Source organism: Vicia villosa, linkage group LG3 (assembly GCF_029867415.1).
Source record: "Vicia villosa cultivar HV-30 ecotype Madison, WI linkage group LG3, Vvil1.0, whole genome shotgun sequence".
In the NCBI taxonomy this organism is placed as follows: Eukaryota; Viridiplantae; Streptophyta; class Magnoliopsida; order Fabales; family Fabaceae; genus Vicia; species Vicia villosa.
The window spans coordinates 215676972-215687633 of record NC_081182.1 but is presented as its reverse complement, the minus strand read 5'-3'; the positions used below and the strand labels follow the sequence as shown (position 1 = coordinate 215687633).

General features: G+C 38.4%; 1 protein-coding gene across 1 annotated transcript; it reads left to right on the top strand.

Annotated features, from left to right (window-relative positions):
• The first annotated feature begins 9281 nt into the window (after nucleotides 1-9281).
• LOC131659929 (uncharacterized) lies at nucleotides 9282-10283 on the top strand. Its single transcript, XM_058929040.1, has 3 exons — nucleotides 9282-9683; nucleotides 9767-9826; nucleotides 9900-10283. The coding sequence occupies exons 1-3, from the start codon at nucleotides 9282-9284 to the stop codon at nucleotides 10281-10283; spliced, it is 846 nt and encodes a 281-aa protein (XP_058785023.1).
• Nucleotides 10284-10662: the final 379 nt, after the last annotated feature.

The window sequence follows — 10662 nt, the reverse complement described above, 5'->3', positions numbered from 1 at the left end:
GATCCTGATAAAGTTAAAGCAATTCAGGAAATGCCATCACCAGAGACTGAGAAACAAGTGAGAGGTTTCCTCGGACGTTTGAATTATATCTCCAGGTTCATTTCCAATATGACTGCTACTTGTGAGCCAATCTTCAAGTTGTTAAAGAAAAATCAGGGATGTGTGTGGAATGAAGATTGTCAAAAAGCTTTTGACAACATCAAAGAATATCTGCTTGAACCTCCCATTTTGCTCCCTCCGGTTGAGGGAAGACCTATGATTATGTACCTCACAGTGCTTGAGAATTCAATGGGATGTGTGTTGGGTTAACATGACGAGTCTGGTCGAAAAGAGTATGCAATATACTACCTTAGCAAAAAGTTTACCGAGTGCGAAACAAGATACTCGCTGCTTGAGAAAACTTGCTGTGCTTTGGTGTGGGCTGCTCGCCGACTGAGACAGTATATATTGAACCACACCACCCTATTGATTTCCAAAATGGATCCAATTAAGTACATATTTGAAAAACCTGCGTTAACCGGAAGGATTGTTCGCTGGCAAATGTTGTTATCAGAATATGATATTGAATACCGAGCTCAAAAAGCTGTGAAAGGAAGTGTGTTGGCAGAGTATCTCGCTCACCAACCAATTGATGATCATCAATCTATCAGAATGGACTTCCCAGATGAAGATATAATGTATTTGAGAGCTCAAGATTGGGATGAGCCGTTGCCAGAAGAAGGGCCGGATCCTGGATCCAAATGGGGTTTAATTCTTGATGGAGCTTCTTATATTCATGGCCATGGTATTGGTGCCATTATTGTCACTCCGCAAGGTTCACATGTTCCTTTCACTGCAAGGATATGTTTTGATTGTACAAATAATATTGGTGAGTACGAAGCTTGCATTATGGGACCTGAAGAAGCCATTAATCTGAGAATTAAGATTCTTTATGTTTATGGAGATTCCGCGCTTGTGATTAATCAGATTAAAGGAGAATGGGAAACTCGTCATCCTGGCTTGATCCCTTACAAAGATTACGCCAAAAGGCTGTTGACATTCTTTAACAAAGTTGAATTCCACCATATTCCTCGAGATGAGAATCAGATGGCTGATGCATTAGCCACATTGTCTTCCATGTACAAAGTGAATTTCCATAATGAGGAACCTCAAATTACAATCAGGCGTCTTGATAGACCTGCTCATGTATTCGTAGTTGAGGAATCAACAGATGAAAAGCCTTGGTATTTCGATATTAAGCACTTTCTTCAAACTCAAGAGTACCCACTTGGGGCATCAAATAAGGATAAGAAAACGTTGAGGAGATTGGCTGGCAGTTTCTTCGTCAATACGGATGTTCTGTATAAAAGAAATTATGACATGGTTTTGCTCAGATGCGTGGATAGACACGAAGCAGACATGTTGATGCATGAAATTCATGAAGGTTCTTTTGGTACCCATGCCAATGGACATTCGATGGCTAAAAAGATGCTTAGAGCAGGTTACTATTGGCTGACAATGGAATTTGATTGCTACAAGTTTGTAAAGAAGTGTCACAAGTGTCAAGTGTGTGCTGACAAGATTCATGTGCCTCCGACACTTCTCAAGGTTATTTCTTCCCCATGGCCTTTCTCTATGTGGGGTATTGATATGATTGGCATGATTGAACCCAAGGCTTCTAATGGACATCGATTCATCCTGGTAGCAATCGATTATTTCACCAAATGGGTAGAAGCTGCTTCATATGCTAATGTAACAAAGCAAGTTGTGGTTAGATTTATCAAGAACAACATCATCTGCAGATATGGTGTACCGAGCAAGATCATCACTGATAATGGCTCGAATCTGAATAATAGAATGATGAGAGAACTATGTGAAAATTTCAAGATTGAACACCACAACTCTTCGCCTTATAGGCCAAAGATGAATGGAGCTGTGGAAGCAACAAATAAGAATATTAAGAAGATCATGCAAAAGATGGTTGTTACGTACAAGGACTGGCATGAGATGCTCCCATTTGCTTTGCATGGGTACCGTACATCTGTTTGTACTTCAACAGGGGCAACCCCTTTTTCTTTGGTTTATGGTATGAAAGCAGTACTTCCCGTTGAGGTTGAGGTTCCATCATTGAGAGTTTTAATGGAAACCAAGTTATCTGAGGCTGAGTGGTGTCAGAGCAGGTTTGATCAATTGAATTTGATAGAGGAAAAGAGAATGACGGCTTTATGCCATGGTCAGTTATACCAGAAAAGAATGAAGAAAGCTTTTGATAAGAAGGTTCGACCTCGGGTATTCATAGAAGGCGACCTCGTGCTCAAAAGGATCTTGTCTTTCACCTCCGGTTCAAGGGGCAAGTGGACTCCTAATTTCGAAGGACCATATGTTGTTAAGAAAGCCTTCTCTGGCGGTGCATTAATTCTTGCAACTATGGATGGAGAAGAGCTCCCACGTCCCGTGAATGCTGATGTAGTCAAGAAATACTTCGCCTAAAAATAATAAAAGAACAGCTCGCTAAGTTGAAAACCCGAAAGGGCGTCTTAGGCAAAAAAGAGTGTCTCGGTGGATTGAAAACCCGAAAGGGCGGTCCAGGCAAAAATTAGAGACATAAACAGAATAAAATACCCGGTGGACTGAAAACCCGAAAGGGCGGTCCAGGCAAAAGTTAGGGATTCATGGAAAGTAACTACGTCAGACAAGACTTGATCATCAGCAGTCATTTGTTTATCATAAGAAGTTCAACACATTTCAACGGAAGCCTTTGCTTAGGAATTCCAAGTTGAGAGAGAGGATGGGGTCATTACATTTCAATGTACCTTTTCCACAAAATTACCACTTTCCAAACTTTGTAATCATCTATGGGGTCTTGCCTTTTGCAAACTACCATTCTATTAAAAAAGTTTGAGCCTTTGCCCGTTATTTGCAATCTTATTTCTTTCATATCCCTCAAAATGGCATTTATTGTCGATAATACTTTTTAAAACAAAGAGAAAATTGATTTCAACAAAATCTTTTTTGAAAAATATAAAAGAAGTTGTGTTTTGATTCATGAGTGCATTACAAGGAATGGATATGTTGATGTATTCATATGCGAAAGAGGAAGAATGTGTTCCACTCAATGCACCTTTGGCCTGGTTCGAATATGGTGTAGAACTCAACTGCTGTGTTCTCTCAGCTCTGATGTTCCCCTAGTGTTGGGCAGGATTTATTCTGAAGCCATCAAAAGTTTGTAGCAATTTTTGCTCATGTTGTGGAGGGCACCTCTAGTGTTCAGCTTGAGACATTGCTTGATTATGTACTCTATCTTTTGAGTTACTCCTTGTGCTAAGTTTTGGTAGCATATGCATCATTAACATGCATCAAAAACAGTCATACATTCACATTTGCTATCATGAAGTTTACTGTCAAATAGATTGCTCTTTCATTTAGAGTGTCTTAAGCAGAAAAAGCTCATTTTCCTTGAAAATCCCCACTGAATTTGTTTCTAGGTGGATAATATGTTTCAGTTATTCTGTTCAGATGTCTACGAACAGAAGATCAGTGAGTTTCTCCATCACTTGGTCCAGTCTTTTTGGCAGCTTCTTTCCATTTGGTCATGGATTGAATTTTGGTCGCTGGATGATGATTGTTGAGATTATGCATTTGTGTTTGCATCCTCAAATCATTGAAAAAGTATTATTGATTGCTCTTCACCGTCATTGGTACAAAGGGGCATCTCTTCATACCTTCAGTGGAACGTTGGTATGTGTTATCGTTAGTGGTACGGAGGTACATCTCTTTCATCGTCAGTGGTACGTCGATGAATTATCTCTTTTTATATCATTAGTGGTACAGTGGTATATCTCTTCATACCTTTAGTGGAATGTTGGTATGTGTTATCGTCAATGGTACGACGGTACATCTCTTTCATCGTCAGTAGTACGTCGGTGAATTATCTCTTTTTATATCATCAGTGGTACGGTGGTATATCTCTTCATGCCTTCAGTGGAACATTGGTATGTGCTATCGTCAATGGTACGGTGATACATCTCTTCATACCATCAGTGGTACGATGGTGTGTTTTCTGTTAACGGAAGATGGGCATTTTGATTCAGGATTGCATACTTTCTCATCCCTAGTGAAAGAGGATGTCCCCTTTTCTCATCCCCAGTGAAAGAGGATTCTATAACCTCTCTGGCGCGAAGTGTTTTCCCCATAGAAGTTTCTTTCCCCACCAAAGTTTCGGCTCTCCAACAAAGTCTTGCCTTCCCCAGCAGAGTTATGCCAGCAAGATATTTGTTTTCCCTAGTGGAGTTCCTTTTTCTCCCTGGTGTTGCTGTGTTTTATCCTCACCATATGCATTCATTAAACATTGCATAGCATCTTAGGTTCAAAAATTGTGTTTTATATATTTAAGTCTCTTCGATTTTGTCAAAACGAAGATTTCCAATCATCGTATCTCCAAATCGAAGAAACTTAAATAGGGGCATCTGTCATACCCCAATTTTTGACCCTAAGATCCTATATCATTCATATCCCAATCACTAATCAAGAGCTTCACTTGGAAGTTTAGTTTTGTGGTGTTGCACTCACCTCATCAATAAGAGGGACCATCAAGCACCAATGATTGTTTATCTTGTATGCATATTGTAATAACCCAAATACCAAAAATATTGCTTTGTTTCTTTGTATGCTTTTGTTTTGTAGGTACCAAGCCAAAACATGCAATAAACAAGGCATTTTCCATATTTTGGACTGGTGAAATCGATTTCCCTCCTGGGTAAATCGATTTCCCTGCAGCAATCTTCAACAAAATCACATTCTGGACAGCATGAAATCGATTTCCCTCCTGGGTAAATCGATTTCCCTAGTGTATTTTGCGCCAAATTCTCTTCTGGAACAGTGTGAAATCGATTTCACTCCTGGGGAAATCGATTTCCTTAAGGCGAAATTCAAAAATATAAGGAAGGAAGCTTGACATCATTTTGGCACTTATTTTCTTTGACCTTATTTGATCATTTTACCAATTTTCCACCTCACCAAAATAATTCCCTTCATTAATTCCATCTTAAACCTCATTTTCACCATTTTTTACCATTTAAACATCAATTAAACATAAGCTAATTACCAAATGCAAAAAGACCAAACTACCACTACTCTTGCTCAAATTCTATAAATAGAGACCTCTACTCTCTCATTTCTCAAGCTTGGAGAGCCAAAAAATGCTTGCAAATTCATTTCTCACTCCTTTCCAAAACCCTCACCCAAAGTTCATTTTCACAGAATTAGTGAGATTCACATTGGATCTTGCTAATTTTGAACTAAACCTCCTACCTTTCACTCTTTTCTTTGTTTGTTCATCTCCAAATTTGAAGGATCTATACACTTTGTGCTTGCTCTTGAAGTTACTCCAAGACTTTTGTTCAAGAAGTGGTAATTTGCTAGATCCATGATGTAGATCTTTATTGCTTGTGTTCAATGCATCTTTGATGCTATATTGATGATATGTGCTGGTTTTGTGATGGAAATTTCGTGCTTAAGTTGATGTGTGACCATAAGATGTTTGTATATTTGTTCAAATCAAGTTTCATGCCTTTAAATGATGTTTTTGCTGAAATTTACACTGATGAAATCGATTTCCTTAAGGCTGAAATCGATTTCCTGCTGAACGTAACTTGTTTTTTTTGAAAACTGCACTATGGAAATCGATTTCCCCCTGCATGAAATCGATTTCCTGCTGGCAGATTGTGGTTTTTTGCCTCTTTTATGCTTGTTTTGGTTTCCTACTTCCTCCACTTCATTAATATCATTGGATCTAGGATGTTGATAGGTTTGAAAGAACCAAATCCATAATATTAGATGGATGATATTAATGATAGTGTGAGTTGAGTTTACTTTATGCATTTTATTTTCTTCTTCTCCTTCTTTTTCTTTTGATCGATGAAAGTCTTAACACCTTGAGAATTCTATGGATTCTTGGTAAAGACTAGATCGTTACCTATTTTCTTTTCGTGCGGTATTGCTTTCGGAGAGTGATCTACATATTGCTTCTCTCGCATGCATTAGCACATAAATTTTTGACTGGCCTCGTTGTAGGGTGATTTCTACATAAATCACTTGGCGATCTGCTTAACATAGCGCAATATTTCGTGTCCTGATAAAAAAAGATCAAATATGGAAGAGAATTGTATGCGGTTGATTTAAGACTTATGGAAATTTGCCGTGTAGTCGCTATGATTTTATCAAGCTTCTGATAAGTTTCCATTGACTTTAAATCCGAGAACATCCTTCACTCACCATAGATCTTCCTACTAACTTTGATAACATACTTGACAAGTTTCAAGATGGTTATCTTTAACATCTAACAATTGACTTTAATTTCCGCACTTTTATTATATTGCTCTTTATATTTCTCGCTTTATCGCTTTATTTTATCATTTCATCATATCTACATTCCGCTATTTTCTATTTGTCCACCTGGACATATTGTTTATGCTTCCGCTATTTTCTTTTTGTCCACTTGGGCCATACTTTACTTTTGTGCTAAAATACTAATAATCAACTAAAAATCTAAATAACATATAAGGCTCTCTTGCGGACTATTGGTTACTATCCCTAGCATTATGGAGATTTGGACTTATGGACTTAGTGCCTCTGGACCCTTATTCTGTTATTACTCTGTTGTTATTCTGTCTGGCTGGCATTGGATTGTTGTCTGTTTGTGTATGCAGGTATTTCCTTGAAAGTCCTTGATGGTTAATTCCAAGGCATTGAGATAAGGATTTTACCCGAAAACAGCCGTTACTCTGCCCGATTTTTGTCAGAATTTTAATGTGCTTAATGCAAAGTGGTGCTAAGATAATAAGTTTATCTGGATCCCCGAGTGATAATGTTGGTTTGGTATTGATAAGTCCAAAGGATGGGAAATCTACCTTGACTCTTAATGTCAAGTGTTGGCTTCTTAATTTTGTTAGACTGTTTCTTTCCTTAGCTTTTATTTTATGAATTAGGTTAGCCTCTTCATCTCCTCCCACTTCTTAGATTTTCAAAATCTTCTCCCTTTTTTCAAAATATTCTTATGTTTGCAACCTTTTCAAAATCTTTTTCTTAAAAATATCCTTTTGCCCTTAGTGGCTTTTCTTCAAAAGTTTAGACACGACTAATTGTCGAAACGAGTGGTTATACCCCATGATTTTGAAATTGATTGATAAAATGAGATCTTTTCCGCGTGAGAGAGCTAGTGGCATACTCGTTGATTTTATCCGAGTTGGAGCCCTTCTTTCATTTGCGATGCAAAGAACTCGTTTGTTCTCATGCTCAAGATCAATGGCTGAGTATTTCTCTCCGACGACGATAAAGTGTTTATCCGTTTTTTTAAAAAATGTTTTCCCTAAAGCGGAACTACATTAGCTCTGACTTCTCCATTGCACCGAGGAGGTATGTAGGCACAAAGTTTAATGCTTTGCCGAGCTTATCTTAAAAATAAAAAAAACCCTTTTTCAGCACACACACAACACAGATTTTCAAAAAGGTTCCTGTGGAGTACCACAGATATGAGGGGTGCTTAAAACCTTCCCCTCATATAATCAACATCCGTACCTGAGATCTCTTTCTTGTTTTAAAAACAAAAGTTTGGGTTTTACGTTCTTTTCCCTTTTCCTTTGAAAAAATAAAGCGCGGTGGCGATTTCAAACGGAATATTGATTCGAGTAAATCCTATGGCTTCGATATCAGATTTTCCCCGCTACAGGTAGTGGAGTTGTTGAAAATGTGAAAGTTAATATATAGGGGTATAGTAGTGGAAAAAAGTAATAAATGTTGCATTGGTATATTGTAAAGAGACATTTATTTTGATACATAGAAAATATGCAAATGAGACACTTATTATGAGACGGAGTTTTAGGGCGTGCCAGGACCCCTATGTGGTCACGAGGAGAGTCATGTCCCTTATTAATGACGTATGATGTCTCCTTCGTTGATGTTGTGTTACATAATAAATTATGGGAAGACGGTTTCCCATAACTTTAATGATTTTTCTAGACAATTATTACATAGATACTGATTGGCCACATATGGTAAGCTAATGGGTCAAAACGGGAGGCCTAAACCCTATTAGGAGCCTTTCTTAATCTGTGTAAAATGGTGAGTTGGGTCACTCATTATGGGACGGAGGAGAGAGTAATAAGCGTGTTAGATTTCCAAGGATAAACTTATAAGTGAGTTATGATATGGTGTCATTATGGCATGCCAAAGTGATCACTTTATCTACTTTTGCTTTGGCTTTAGAGATGAGAAAAATCATTAATGCGGTAGCTATGGACCATAAAAATAAGTAATATTATTGTACTGGTTTATTTATATCTTTGACATTATTATATTGTCTATTGATATCAAATATCTCGACACATTAAACAAGTGAAGTAAACACTCCTTCCTTTGAACGAAAGAGTTAGATCTAATTTCATAGGTAGTGTCAAGTCGACAACGGGAAGGGTGGAAGATGTTCAAGGGGTGAAGGATGAAGTTAAAAAGTTTTTTCAAGCAAAGTTTAAAGACTTATATATTAGAAGACCAAGAATGAAGGGTGTGGTTTTTGCGTAAATTTTGCGGTTGGAAGCTGTTTCGTTGGAAAGTTTGTTCTCAGTGGAGAGGAAATTTTGGAGGTTGTTAAGGATTTTGATGGAAATAAGTGCCCGGGTCCGGATAGTTTTAATTTCAACTTTATACGTAAGTGTTGGAACGTTCTTTCTAAAGATATTTGTAATTTTGTTGTTGTGTTTTATGACAAGGCGAACCTGCCAAAGGCTGTATTGGCAAGCTTTATTACTTTGATCCTGAAGTTAGAGAATCCGCAGTCTTTAATTGAGTACATGCCCATTAGTTTGGTGGGGAGTCTCTACAAAATTATTGCAAAGTTGTTGGCCAACAGATTGAGGAATGTGATAGGTAAGTTAGTCTCCAAAACCCAAATTGCTTTTATTCCCAGGAGACAAATCTAAGACGATATTGTGGTGTTGAATGAAGTGTTAGACTTTGCAAAAAGGAAGAGGAAGAAATGTTTAGTCTTCAAGGTTGATTTCGAAAAAGCTTACGATAATGTAAGTTAGAGTTTTCTTTTGTATGTTCTGAGAAGGTTTGGATTTGGTGTTCGTTGGATTAGATGGATAGAAGCGTGTGTCTGTTCAGCTTCGGCGTCGGTCTTGGTGAATGGAAGCCCAACTACAAATTTCAAAATAGAAAAGAGTTTGAAACAAGGGGATCTGTTATCTCCTTTCTTGTTTACTTTGGTAGCGGAAGGATTAGCTTTGCTGGTAAATCAGGCAGCTATGCGGGGCTTTTTGAAGGATTTCAAGCTGGTTAAAGGGCTGCAGTTTGATCTGCTGCAGTTTGCAGATGATACAATCATTTTGTGTAAACCTTCTTCGAGTAATCTTCAGTTCATAAAAGAGTTACTAAGAGGGTTCGAATTAATCTCGGGGCTGAACATTAATCTGTGTAAAAGTTGTTTGATGAGTGTAAACGTTGAGGATAACTTTCTAATGGAAGCTGCTTCGTGCTTGTGTTATGAAACAGGTCCTATCCCATTAAATTTTCTTGGCATTCCTATAGTCGTGATTCAAAGGAGGTTGGATGTGTGGTATCCTATCATTATAAAGATGAAGCAGAGGTTGTCATCTTGGAAGCGCGAGTTCTTCCCCATTGGGGGTCGAATTACTTTGATTAATTCGGTCCTTAATTCCAATCTGATTTACTATTTGTCTTTCTTCAAATTTCCTAAGGTTGTTCTAAAGGCGTTAATCAAAATTCCCAGAGAGTTCTTGTGGGTGATGGGTTGGATAGGAAGGGGATAGCATGGGTGAAGTGGAGCGAGGTGTGTGGGTCGAAAGAGAAAGGGGGTTGGGATTAAGATGTATGGAGGCTTTTAATATTCATTGATGTGCAAGTGGAAGTGGCGTTTTCTGGTTGATAAAGATGCCGCCTGGAGACAGTTGCTTCAATACCGTTACGGGTCATTGGAAGATGTGGTGTTGGGAGGAGTTTCCAAGGTGTCCGTGAAGAAGTCTTCTAATTGGTGGAGGGATGTCGTAAGTTATACCGTCGACGTGGATTTTTCTGACTGGTTTTTGAGAGGCATCGAGTGTCGGTTAGGTTCCGGAAAGTTGGTCAAATTTTGGCATAACAATTGGTACGTCGGTAACCCATTTAAAGAGTTGTTTCCGGTTGCTTTTTGTAAGACAGTTAATAGTGACGGTTTTGTAGTTGATATGGGTGTCTTGGTGGATGATAGGTGGTTTGGAGCCCGGGGCTGCATATGTTGCCAACATTAACAAAAGAAGAAGCTGGGCAACTTCACGAGTTGGAAAATATTTTGAGTGATGTGAGTGTGACAGTAGGTGTGGAGGACTCTTTTAAATGGTTCAAAGAAATTTATGGCGCTTATACAGTTGGCTCGGGGTACGATTTTTAAGGGGCAATGTTGTTCTACTGCAGCAAAATGAAGACATCTCTACCGCAAAGGGGACCGTTTGGAAAACCAAGATTTCGTCGAAGATTCAGGTTTTTGGTTGGCGGTGCATAAGGAATAGGATCACGACTAAAGAGCTGTGAGATATTGGATCGAACCCTAGTATGGTCGAATGGTAGCTTTTCGGTTCGACAGGAATAAACATGAAGTCGAAGGTTGTTCACATGCTTCTGTCGAAGATG

Excerpts from the sequence above, each read along its gene's own strand:
- LOC131659929 (XM_058929040.1), top strand. The coding sequence starts at position 9,282 with ATGCGGGGCTTTTTGAAGGATTTCAAGCTGGTTAAAGGGCTGCAGTTT. Across the intron at positions 9,684-9,766 it reads GAATTACTTTGATTAATTCG|AGAGTTCTTGTGGGTGATGG; the intron begins GTCCTTAATTCC and ends CAAAATTCCCAG. Across the intron at positions 9,827-9,899 it reads CATGGGTGAAGTGGAGCGAG|TGGAAGTGGCGTTTTCTGGT; the intron begins GTGTGTGGGTCG and ends TTGATGTGCAAG.